Source organism: Balaenoptera ricei, chromosome 3 (genome assembly GCF_028023285.1).
Source record: "Balaenoptera ricei isolate mBalRic1 chromosome 3, mBalRic1.hap2, whole genome shotgun sequence".
In the NCBI taxonomy this organism is placed as follows: domain Eukaryota; kingdom Metazoa; phylum Chordata; class Mammalia; order Artiodactyla; family Balaenopteridae; genus Balaenoptera; species Balaenoptera ricei.
This window is the reverse complement of record NC_082641.1, coordinates 11,433,738-11,447,186: the sequence shown is the minus strand read 5'-3', so window position 1 is coordinate 11,447,186 and position 13,449 is coordinate 11,433,738. Positions and strand designations below refer to the sequence as shown.

The 13,449-nt window shown below is 39.5% G+C and overlaps 1 protein-coding gene across 1 annotated transcript in view; it reads left to right on the top strand.

The window, feature by feature from the left end:
* DNAH5 (dynein axonemal heavy chain 5) overlaps positions 1–13,449 on the top strand; it is a 200,715-nt gene that overhangs the window by 24,992 nt on the left and 162,274 nt on the right. The window contains exons 14-21 of the mRNA XM_059916759.1: positions 209–530; positions 1,835–2,041; positions 5,785–5,956; positions 6,448–6,593; positions 9,864–10,029; positions 10,760–10,999; positions 12,576–12,766; positions 12,884–12,971. Coding sequence (XP_059772742.1) covers positions 209–530; positions 1,835–2,041; positions 5,785–5,956; positions 6,448–6,593; positions 9,864–10,029; positions 10,760–10,999; positions 12,576–12,766; positions 12,884–12,971 — 1,532 coding nt within the window. The remainder of the gene's footprint in view (positions 1–208; positions 531–1,834; positions 2,042–5,784; positions 5,957–6,447; positions 6,594–9,863; positions 10,030–10,759; positions 11,000–12,575; positions 12,767–12,883; positions 12,972–13,449) is intronic.

The following is a 13,449-nucleotide window of genomic DNA, read 5'->3' as shown; positions in this document are numbered from 1 at the left end:
AAAAAAAAAAGAAACAAACAAACCAAAAAGTCATAACCTCTCTATTGCGATATGATTGACAGACTGATTCCATTTTGATTTTTTAATATGCTAACACAAATATTTCATTCTCTTCTATCAGCATATGTTTTTACAATAAATTTTAATAAATAAGATTTCTCAATATCATCCCATTAATTCAAGCCTTTCACTTAAAAAAAAAAATCAGATTGAATATACCTAATCTTGGAATTGATGACAAATACCGGCGTATCCTTGAAAACTACGGGGCTGACATTGATATGATCTCGAAGCTGTATACGAAGCAGAAAGACGATCCTCCTTTGGCTCGAGACCAGCCTCCCATTGCTGGGAAGATTCTGTGGGCCCGACAGCTCTTCCACCGGATTCAGCAACCAATGCAGCTTTTCCAGCAGCACCCGTCTGTGCTCCAGACGGCGGAAGCCAAGCCTGTGATTCGCAGTTACAACAGGGTGGCCAAGGTCCTCCTGGAGTTTGAGGTTCTCTACCACAGGGCATGGCTTCAGCAAGTGAGTCTCTGAATGTATTCTCTTCAAAGACGTCTCCATAAGAGTTTATAAACTGCTAGCATTGGGCAGTTTTATTCCCATAGAAAGTTGAGTTTGTGGGTATTTTATAAGACAGGGTTGGTTGACTCTAAGTAATCAGTCAAAAGGTGTAATATGTCCCTGAAGAAAAACAATAATTAATTTTGGAAAAAAGATCTTAAGCCAGGTAACAGAAACTCATTTTTTAAAAAACAAATTTATTTTTTATTTATTTTTTGGCTGCGTTGGGTCTTCGTTACTGCATGCGGGCTTTCTCTAGTTGCGGTGAGCAGGGGTCTACTCTTCGACTTGGTGCGCAGGCTTCTCATTGCGGTGGCTTCTCTTGTTGTGGAGCACAGGCTCTAGGCACGTGGGCTTCAGTAGTTGTGGTACGTGGGCTCAGTAGTTGTGGCTCGTGGGCTCTAGAGCACAGGCTCAGTAGTTGTGGCGCACGGGCTTAATTGCTCCACGGCATGTGGGATCTTCCCAGACCTCGGCTCGAACCCGTGTCCCCTGCATTGGCAGGCGGATTCTTAAGCACTGCGCCACCAGGGAAGCCCCAGAAACTCATTTTTATTTAATTTATAAACTCCTAAGGAAGAAGATCCTGTTTAAGGGATCCTGTACCTGGATGATTAGGATTTCTCTTTCTTTTTTTTTCTCCATTGTGTCCGTGAACACTAGTATGCCTGTTAAACAAAGTTTTAAATTTTATTTGGCCATACTAGGTTAATCAAATTATATTTCATACCCTACCAACACTTGTATTTCTTTGTAGATTGACAGGAAGTATTTTGGAGGATAAAATTCAGCCTAACAAGCCCTCTAAAATGGTATCTCATTTTCCTAGTTCAAATTTTGGTGTCTGAATCAACGACAGAGATGTCTCTGTAGTGTTTTACCTTGCTTTTCTAGATAACTGAAGACTGAGCTTGGTAGGTTTCATGAAACTTTTATTAGGAAAAATAACTGAGTAGGCGTGAAAGTATCAGGGAGTGAAGTGGCTTTTGAGAAGTCACCTTTATTGCAGTATCCACTTATCAGGTGTGAGAGATTTATGACCCAAGCACTTTGTTGAATTGACTGTACATCACCACCAAGAACTTGAAGACTCTTTCCTGAGAGTGAAGTTAGGAGAAGAGTGAGAGACCCCATTGTCTTTAGTTTGAGAAGCTCAAATCCATGGAAGAAGATGTGATGACCTTCATTCCCAGAAATGGCCAAGCTAGATACCCTGTGTCTGCATTGAACTCTCTAATAGTAATAATGTTGATCTCTTCTCACAGACTGAAGAAATTCATATAGGACTTGAGGCTTCTTTATTGGTGAAGGCTCCCGGCACAGGGGAATTGTTTGTAAACTTTGATCCTCAGATATTAACCTTATTTAGAGAAACAGAGTGCATGTCACAGATGGGTCTGGAAGTTTCACCATTTGCAGCTGCCCTTTTCCGGAAACGAGACGTATACAAAAAGAACTTCAGTAACATGAAGGTATAGTACTTTTATTTATTTTCCCTTCTTGGCTAGCCCCAGTGTGCATTAAAAAAAATCTGGTGGTGTGTCACTGTTGAGAAGCAGAAAGTGTCCAGGACGACTGTAGTGGAGTGACTGAGGCTAGAATGTAGAGTTGGCGAGGGCCAGGTCGTCATAGAGCTTGTAAACCAAGGTTACACGTTTGAGTGCACCAGGAAGCCATTAGAGGAATCTGAGCAGGAGAAAAAGGCATGATGTCTTTTACAATAAAAATCATTCTTTCTGCTGGGTGAGGAACAGATTCTAAGGGGACAAGAAAGGTCACTGTGAAGCTAGTTTGTGATCTGTTGCACTGGTTCAGGATGGAGATGATGGCAGCTTGAACTAGGATGCAGTAGAGTAGTAGATCAGTGAATTAGAGAATGATGTCGACAGGCAGGTTATGAGAGAAGTCAAGGATGATCCCTTTATTTTTGGTGTGAGCAACTCAATGGAATTATTCAATCATTATGCTGGTTGTATTCTGCACGCATGTTCAGTAACATGCAGCGGCCCCAAATGGAAGTTCCACTCGTGGAGATGGCAAAGACTGGAACTAGCTTGTTTTGGGGGGCAGAAAGGAATCAATAGCTCCCATCTTAAGTATAAGATGATTTTTAGAGATCAAAGAAGAGGTGTTATCCATGCAGATAGATATGTAAGTCTGGAGTTGAGTGGAGAAGTCAAAGTTGAAGGCATATTTTTGAGAGTTATTAGAATACAGTTGCTATTTAAAGCCATTGTCCTGCATGAGATTTCCAAGGAGGAGAATATAAAGAAGAGTAGAGGGCCTACATTAAACCCTGAGTTGTTCCAATATTAACAGGTCTGATAGAAGAGGACAAATATGCTAGTAAAATTAAGGATTGGCCTTTGAGGCAGGTGGAAACCAAGTGTCAAGGAAGCCAAGGGTAAGAAAAACCTCATGATGGAGGGAATGGTCACCAGTGACAAATGCTGCCCAGAGGATGCTCAAGATGAGGTCAGAGGTGCTGCCACGATATTTGACAGCATGGAAACCACTGTTACAACTTTATAGTGGCCAATGTCATAGGACAAGCCCAATAAGGCCACGCATTTGCATAATGCTTTACATTTCAAACCGTTTTCATATTCATTATTCCATTTGATATTTTCCACAGCCACGTTAGGTAATTGGAATAGAGTACTATTATATTATTTTAGAGATGACAAAACCGTGGCTTAGAGAAATTAAATGACTTAGCCAAGGTCTCATAGCTAGTAAGTGGCAGAAGTAAGACAAGAACCCAAACTTGTAGTCTACTGTTTTCCCACTCTTTCGTGTTATATTAAAAAGTTAATATTGGCAATGGACAGACATTCCTCAAATGTAAGCTCATCAAGTACTAGTCAGCATGTTGGAATTCCCTTTTAGATTTTTCTCGGATGTTAGAAAAATAACTAAGTCAATCTACATATTTGTAAAGAAACAGTTAGTTTTACTATATATAAAATAGGTAAACAACAGGGACCCACTGTAGAGCACAGGGAACTATACTCAATATCTTGTAATAACCTATAATGGAAAAGAATCTGAAAAAGAATATATATATATGTATGTGTGTATGACTGAATCACTTTGCTGTACATTTGAAACTAATACAACATTGTAAATTAACTATACTTCAATAAAAAATAAATAAAAAAGGAAAAAGAAAGTAGTTATTTTTATTAAGAAACACTGTTTATCAGAATATAAAATTACTAATGATAATTTTGTCCACAGAATTGCTGTTTCAGTTATCTGTTGCATGTAACAGACAATCTCAAAATACAGTGGCTTAAAGCAACCATTTCATTATACCTCATGATTCTGTGAATAAAGAATTTAAGCAAGGCTTGGCTAGGTGGTCCTTCAGTTCCATGTGGCATTGACTAAGATTACTTAGTTCAGCTGGCAGATGTTTGATCTGGAAGGTCCAAGAAGGACTCATTCTCTGGTTCTTTGGTGGGAATGGCTGGAAGTTTCCCTCAGTTGGGGCTAAGGACTGGAGAATCTGTGTGAGCATTCCAGGATGGAGGGCTCAGGATAGTAGAATTTCTTATAATGCAATTCAGGATGCCAACAGTGGGTGTTACAGTGAGCAGGGAGGAAGCCACGTGGCCTTTTGGACAACCTCAGATGTCTCATGGCATCATTTCTGTTGTCTTCTGTTGGGCTCCATAAACCCACCCAGATTCAAAGAGAGGGGACATAGACCCCACCCCATTAAGGGAGGAGGGTCAAAGAAGGATTTAAAACCGCCACAGTTGTAAATGACAATTCTAGCAAGTGAATTATCATCTGGGTGACGTTTATCGTATCTTGAGGTTGAAAGCGTTAAAGGTTCCCACTCACTGCAAGTACCTGGTAAGAGCAGATCTATTGACATGTTTCGGGGACTATCTCAGGTGTTGCTGAGTTATTGTGCTGAATATTTAACAGTTTTCAGGCTTCTACAGATATGCTGAAGTAGCTGAGAGTTTGTTTTCTTCATCTATTCCTTGGAAGGCAGTTCAAACTAGAAAGAGATGAGCCAGCATAGACTAATAGTTAGGAATCCAGATTCTGAAGTCAGTCTGGATTCAAAGCATTATCTTTGGGCAAATTACTTCACCCTTCTAAGTCTCAGATTTTCATTTATAAAATGGATGAATAATACCTCCTGGATTAAAGGATTAAGGTAGGAAGTAAAAGGGCTGCTGGAGGCTGCTTTAAGAATTGCTTCCCAAATAGAATAAGTGATGAACATTGAAAAAAAGTTAACAGTGGATAAACGGTTCAGGAAATGTATAAGTAGCTGCTAATAGAACCATCAACTTTAGGTGTTTCATGGAAATTGAAAGGATATTACAGAAATTGTGGAAAAGTATTAAATGAAGAAAGGATTATGTAGTCCAATGGGAAATGTTGAGTTTAACAAAATTCACAAAGACTGTTGGGCTTCTTACTTCCATCTTGCAATTTTCTGAGAATCATTACTATTAATTGTGACTGTCAAAGAAGGGAGATATTGTGTACAGTGTTATCCGAACTTATCCACCCAGGGACCATTTTTCTTATAGAATCTCTTGTGGCTTGCATTTCAGCGTAAACAACTTGGGAAACAGTGATCGAATGACAAAGTAATACCCACACGCACATTACAAAGATGAGCTTAAAAACAATTGTATTTAAGAAGTACATTAAAGTTGCTTTCTTATAATTAATTATTATTAATACTAACATTGCCATAAAAGGTAGGCTGGAAGTACTATCAGTCTTATTTAAATATGGTAACATGTGAACAAAATACTGACACAATTCAACATTATACAGCAGGTAAATTTCAACGGAGGACCATGAGTTTCTGATCACAAATGCTCGTTCTAATAACAGCTAGTTAATTAATCAGAGAAATATTGATTGATCATCTTCTATGTGCCAGGTACTGTTTCAGGCACACTGAACAAAGCAGACAACATTCTTGTCCTTTAACTTGCTCTTAAGTTCTTTTTCTCTCTTTCTCAGTCGTATTTTATTAGATTAGGAATTTGTATCTATGGAGAGATTTCTTGCCTGTTCTATTCTTATTATGTTTTGGCTGCTTTACTTGCCAGGCTGCTATTGGAGCCCTGCAACTGGACCCTAAATAAAAGTAATCATTTTGGATAAAAATGAGCTATTAATAGATATTCAAAGTGAGATATTATTTGATTACTTCACCCCTATTTCCCTGCAGATGATGCTGGCTGAATATCAGAGAGTGAAGTCAAAAATGCCTCCCATTATAGAGCAACTGATGGTCCCTCATTTGGCAAAGGTGGATGAAGCTCTCCAGCCTGGCCTGGCTGCACTGACCTGGACATCACTGAACATTAAGATGTACCTGAAAAATGCTTTTGCAAAGACCAGTAAGTCTGTTTAAATGGTTATGAGTTTTCAATTCAAAAGGCTGAGTTTTGGGGCTTCCCTGGTGGCGCAGTGGTTGAGATTCCGCCTGCCAATGCAGGGGACGCGGGTTCGAGCCCTGGTCTGGAAAGATCCCACATGCCGCGGAGCAACTGGGCCCGTGAGCCACAATTACTGAGCCTGCGCGTCTGGAGCCTGTGCTCCGCAACAAGAGAGGCCGCGATAGTGAGAGGCCCGCGCACCGCGATGAGGAGTGGCCCCCGCTCGCCGCAACTGGAGAAAGCCCTCGCACAGAAACGAAGACCCAACACAGCCAGAAATAAATAAATAAAAATTAAAAAAAAAAAAAAGAACAGTGTGAGAAAACCAAGTATGAAACAGCTCTATGGAGCAACTTTAATTCTGATTTTGCTACTGAAATTTAATCATGTTGGGTTTTTTTTTTTAAACAAAATGCTTAATCTCTTTTATTCACTTTTATTTTTTTCCAAAGAGGCCCTGGAGTTGCTGATTGACAGGGTCAATGATTTGATCGAGTTCCGCATCGATGCCATCCTGGAAGAAATGAGTAGCACGCCTCTTTGTCAACTCCCCAGGGAGGAGCCACTTACCTGTGAAGAGTTTCTCCAAATGACAAAGGTTATTAGAAGACTGATGTTTTTATTTAAATTTTGTTTTGTGATTCATTTTTCTATAAAGGGCATTTTTAGGAGCGTAAATTAAATTTTTTTTCTCTGCGCATGACTGGTCTGTGATAGACGTGATTCAAACGAGGAGCCTTCTGACGATAATTTGAAAATGAAGAGGAATGTAGCTGAGGGGGTCACGTAGACATGAAGAACAAATCATTTCTTTTCAGATCAGTAGGAGGGAAGTTGCCATGGAACACATTTCTCATTTCCCATAGTTTTTGAAGAATAGAGCTATTTTGCTGAAGAGCTTCTAATAAGCTAGGGTTAATTAATAAAATAATTGTTTTAAACAGCTTCTGGGTAGAATTTCTTCTTTAAACATTTCTGTAGAGCAGCATTTCCCAAACTGGTGTTCTGTGGCACACGGTTCTGGAGCCATTGCTGGGAAAGCTGGAAAAGGCGGGCTGTGTGTTCAATCTGCTTGGGGTAAAGACTGGTACGTTCCTTTCCCCATTCAGATTCTTTTCACATTAACGTTTTAGAATAAAGACCTTCAGAAGGGCTCCTGGGGGTGTCTAGTTAACTTTCTTTAATCCATTATTTCTCAAATTTTAATTTGCATTTTGATTACCAAAGTGAATGATTACCAATATAAAAGAATGCTTTCTTTTGAATATGTTTACTTCTTATAATTCATTTATTCCTTCAACAAGTTTTGTGGAGCTCCTATGCGAACCACTGTTTGGGAATAAAACAGTGAACAAAAAACTGATGCAATCCTTGCCATTGTGATGCCCACTTTCAAGTGGAAGATATAGAAAAACAAGCAAACAAAAAAAGCCAATAAACAAACAATATGCCAGGTGATGATAAGTTCAATGGAGAAAAATTAAGAGGATAGTGGAGGAAAGGAGTACCTGACAGAGAGTTGTGATTTTATGTTGATGGTCAGGGATGACTTATGGAATTACATCTGAACATAAGAAGTGAGGGAGCAAGCCATCTGGATATCTTTGGGGAAAAACATTCCAGGAAGAGGGAACAGCAAGTGCAAAGGGCCTGAGGCAGAAGCTCCTTATGGTAGAAAGATGTTGAGTTGAAGTTCATTGAGTATGTTCATATGCTGAGGGGGAAAATCAAGTAGAGAAGGAAAAAGGGAATGTTTGGTAAGCATAGTGTCTGGCGAAGCAGCAGAGTGTGACTTAGAACTCAGATTGTGTGATTATGTATTCTTTTTTAAAAGTTAATTAATTAATTTATTTTTGGCCGCGTTGGGTCTTCACTGCTGTGCACGGGCTTTCTCTAGTTGCGGCCAGTGGGAGCTACTCTTCTTTGCGGTGTGCGGGCTTCTCATTGCGGTAGCTTCTCTTGTGGAGCATGGACTCTAGGTGCGTGGGCTCAGCAGTTGTGTCGCACAGGCTTAGTTGCTCCGCGGCATGTGGGATCTTCCCGGACCAGGGCTTGAATCCATGTCCCCTGCTTTGGCAGGCGGATTCTTAACCACTTCACCACCAGGGAAGTCCCTATGTATTCTTAAATAGAAGAATAAACATTGCATTCACTGACAAAGGAGGAAAAGGGGTTAATGATGGAGGCTGATTTGTCTTCTGGATAAGGGCATGGGGTCAGGGCCATGTTGTGGCCTCCATTTGCTTTGTGCTATAGAAATCAAGGTTATTAGCTGAGGACGATGAGAGAGGATGGTGTAAGGATTTGAGGACGCAAGAATTTGAGGACACAGCAGTTATGGGGCCTGGTTGAGAAACATGACTGGAGTCATGTAGAATGATCCTTGGGTAGCATTAGGGGCCTGCCTGAGTTTGGAAACCATGAATTTCCAGGACCAAGCACCTGCCTTGCCATGACCTGTGTGTGCAAGTGGAGAGGGTAGATGACCTGGTTCATTTGGGTTGGGCTTCTCCTGGGTAGGGCTGTGGAAACAGGTGACGGAGTAAAAGCTGTTGGCAAAGGAATGATCGATGTGGGAAATCATGTCCTTAGGGGAGGGTTTGTAGAGTCAGAGGATTTAAGATGAAGTCTTTAAAAAATGTTAGCAATCTCTCAGAGAACAGGGAGTTAGTTCATTGTTTATATGGAGCGAGATAAGCAAGCTTTGCAAACAAACATCCTCCTGTGTTTGTATGTGATTTGCTGGTCAATAATAATAACAAGCACTTCTTCGGTACTTACTTTGTGGCAGGCACTGTTCTTATCATTTTACATACATTGCCTTTTGGAATTCTCACAACAATCTAATGTAGGTTCTACCATAATCAGCATTTTACAGATGTGGGAATCATGGCCCAAGATTTCCCAGAATCACACAGAGCTAGGATTTGAACCCAGGTAGTTTGGTGCCAGAGTCTATACTTGTTACTGTACTTGTTGCTGGATGGCGCTAACTCTATTCCCTCCCTTACCCAACCTCTGACCTGCATCTTTTTCATAACTGTCTGTAGGCTAAGGATGGTGATTATTAGTTAAGTGAAGTTCTGAGCTGGGAGTTATTTTATACTTTATTTGATGATAAAGAAGTTTAATAGTTTCAGAACACATCAGAATCTTCCAGTTTTAATGATATCAAAATGCCATATGCCCTACAGCAGTGGAATGGACGTGAATGTCATGGGTAATGAGGGGGTAAATGAACCATGAAGCTAATGCTTGGAGTGGAGGGTCCATGAGCACATTAGAGAGAATCTTGAGATGAATCATGGTGGAACTTGGGATGGAGCTGGAGACTATGACCTACTCACAGTCTATTGCTTTATGGGCTTGTTTTCCAACTAGGTGGTAAATCACTGACTATCTCTCTATCTGTCTGTCTGTCTTGATTAAAGTGCTCCAGTATATTCATTTATGTTTGTTAAATCTCATTCTTGAGAAATGCATAATCCAGTTGGAGGCAGGGGAATATCTGAAATTAATTAGGGGTTGATGATGGACTGTTGGCAAAGGTGAAGAGAGAAGGAAGGCTGGCTAGAGCAGATTTATGTGAAATGAAGGAAACTTCATGGGAAGAGAGGCTGTTCATGACTTTTGGAGTTATTTCCTCCATTGCTGGAGAAGTAAGTGTAATTTTGGTCCATCTATGCTCCAGTTGGTTCTCTTGTCTTTAACACATTCCTTTACAGGATGCCTGGCCTGGGTTAGTGTGAGAGGCATGGCCAAGCATTGTTGGGGACCAAGATCTCATCTGGAGGCTGAACCTATGTGCCCTCAAGAGCTAGTTAAACAAATATGACACGGTGCTAATTTTTTTTTTTTTTTTTGATAGGACCTTTGTGTAAATGGTGCTCAGATATTACACTTTAAAAGCTCATTAGTGGAGGAAGCAGTCAATGAGCTAATAAATATATTGCTGGATGTGGAAGTTTCATCTAAGGAAGACAGAGAAAAAGTATCCAATATGAATAGTACTGATTCAAAAAATGAAATTTCGGGTAAGAGAGGGGGTAATGGAAGGGTCTTGTTTTTCTAGGACATTACTGAAAACTAAAATTTAATTTTCTACATGGCAATGAATTTGACACTCTAAAAAGACCCTCCCAATTTTATAAAGACATTTATAAATCTGAAATTATGATTCAGAGCATATTTTAATGATGCCATGTCATTCATTCCCATTACTTTTTGTTCAACTCTACAAGCATGTACTTTGCATTGGCCCTTGTTAGCTCTCTTTGCATTTAGGTCTAAATGTGTGTTTTTTCACTATCAGTAGAGTAGGATGGATTATGGATTGGAATCCCCACTGAGGTACGTCTACACCAGAGCAAAGGGTTTGCAGGACAGACGAGGACACTGAGAGGCTGAGGAGGGTCGCTGTTCCCCAGGGGTTTATGGTTACTGGTGGAAGACAGAACCCAGAGAACCAGCACCCAGGCGCCCAGGCCCTGGCTTTCTTTTGTGGCCACAGCTCCTGCCTCTCCTCCTGTTTCCGCACATCGAGGAGGAGAGGCCTCCTCAGACTGCCTGGTGCCCCGATTTCCTCTTCCTACCCTTTGATGGCCTCATTTCGTAAGAAGTGTGACCTTTGAGTGTTATTCAGCTTGCATGTAATTTATCTTAATTTTCTTCTCTTTAACTGCAATAGATGGTTTTCTGTCTGTCTGTCTGTCTCTCTCTGTCTCCGCGTCCCCATCTCTTTCAATTTCTCTCATTACGTAACAGCAAAAAGAGAAGAAGGACATTCCGACACCTTGACATCTTCTCTTAATGCTGGGGCGGGCCTCCTGCCTTTGACGACAGTCGTGAGAAAGAAGAAAGAGTCCGAGGTGTTACAGGAAGGAGCCCGCGAGTTGCTCTCTCACTTCAATCACCAGAACCTTGGTGCTCTGCTGAAAGTTACAAGGAACACGCTAGAGGCCGTTCGCAAGCGCATTCATTCCTCCCACACGACCAGCTTCCGGGGTAATGATCCCACACCATTTGCCCCCTGGCTGGCCAAGCCTGGTTGCTGGTTGTGTGTGTGTGTTCCTGTTAAATTTAAATAATAAAAAACCCCACCATTTCTTGAGTGCATCCTTGTAAGTTTAAATATTATGAACTTGGATTATCCCAACAATTCTATGAAGTAGACACTATCATTCCTCTCATTTAAGACTGAGAAAACTGGAGTCCAGGGAGGTTAAGTAATTTGCTTAACGTCGCTTAGCTCTTGTTAATAACATAATAATCAGCATCACGTTTAATCTTTTAGTTATAAGGTGAAAACGTGTGAAATGAATTATTTTAATTAGTGAAAGAAAAAAATACATACTTTAAAAAGAAGATATCCAGAAAGATAATTTCACTGTTAAATTATTAGATTATTAGCCAGTCTTATAAAGAGAGAAAGATCTTATTAATGCCATGATCTCCAAAGCAGAAGTTGTTTTTACTATTTTCGTGTCAATTTAGTACTTTCCAACTGATTTCTTCATTCTCAGTACAACCATCTCTCCTCGGTACCATTCAGAAATAGGTGTTGCATTTCCCAGAGGGGCCACAGAAATCCATCAAATTTAGAGACATTCTGAAATTAAATTTTAAATTAAAAAAATATAAAAAATAAAGTAACAGTAATTAATTAAAATTGAAACAATAATAGGATAACAAAACCTTTTTATTTATTTTGCATATTGGCATTTAAGGGAAAGCATCTCTAATATTTAATTAAAAGTGGATGAATAAAAGTGGAAACATTAAAATAATTTTTTGATTGGTGGCATGGCTTATTATGTTTTATTTTACTTCAGAATGGAGGATAGTTCTTTTATTTGACATGGGGATAATATTAGAATTTACCAATTTTTGATATGCCGAATATTGTCATGTCTTCCCCAACTTTATATGTTACAGGTATTTCCAACTGTATATATAGAGTTACATGCACACACATATCCATATTTAGACACCTATTCCTATATCCAACTTTAAAAGCCCCTTGGGTATAGTATAAATGGTAAATTACACTTTATTTCTTCTCCACTCTTTAACCGCGCCCAGTGTGGATATACTCACGGTGGTAGGAAAGACATATGTTTTATTTGAAATTCCAAGCTGGCTATTTATTCTGACTTTGGCTTGTTCCGATAGTTATTCTTGTTCTTCATTCCTTGCTTACTTATTCTACATTTAGTTTGTTGTATCCTGTTATTTGGGCAGTATCATCTTCAATATTTTAGGCAAGAGTTTATATAATTAAGTCCGACTTCACGCAGTGGGTTTCCTTTATGGAGAGTGTACCTGTAGATTGTAATCAGCAGAAAATGGCTTGGGTTCCACCGAACTGCTCTGTTACATTGAGCAAAACTAGATCCGCCATTACTTTTTATTCATTCATTCAACAAATACATACAGTATTGTCCAATGATATACCTATTATGTATTGTTCTAGGTGCTTTAATTTTTCTGGTTAAAAATGAAATAGATTAAAAATTTATTAACTAAATTAATAAACTTTAAATTAAAAAGATTAAATCCTCCCTGTTTTGTGTTAACTCAGACAGTAACAGTACCTCTAAAATGCAGCAGAAAGCTCTGCCCATTTTCCGGGCCAGCGTCACTCTGGCCATTCCCAACATCACCATGGCCCCAGCCCTAGAAGACATACAGCAGACGCTGAACAGAGCCGTGGAGTGCATCGTCAGTGTCACCAAGGGGGTTAGACAGTGGAGCAGTGAGCTGTTGTCCAAGGTGGGTGTGGGATGAGGAAATCATTTCATATGATTGAAATGAATCATATGATTGGTGGCGTGGTTTATTATGTTTCAAGGACCTATGACTGAAATAATGTGTCCTTTTCCACTGTAGAAAAAGATGCACGGAAGAAAAATGGCTGCTTTGCAGAGTAACGAAGACAGTGATTCTGATGTTGAAATGGGAGAAAACGAACCTCAGGGTAAATGTTCTTTTAGTTCTTTCTAACTAGTCATTCTAAATCAAAATATAGTGAGCTAAAAGGTATTTTCCCTCCACGCAATTCTCAAATCAGATTAGATCGGAATATTAATCTATGAGCCAATTTCTAGTTTATAAAATATAAAGATCCATGTATTTTAATATCACCATCATGAATAGTGTATTTTAAATGGGTATCTCACAAGACATACTAGTGGACAAGTAAGATTTTAGTTTCACAGTTTAAAGAGAAACTTGTCATCATCACAATGAACATTCCCTGACGTTTAAGAGCTATTTTGTATTTTGAGCCATTATATGTCCTGTTTTGCTAACATGCTGTGATTTTTGCTGTAGATCTCATGGTTTTCATTTATATTCTGTAATATTAGGTAGCATATGACATCCAAGTTGCTAATGATATATGATAAATGTATCTTTTAAAGCAACCCTGCAAACAGCAGGGCGTGTGTAATTTT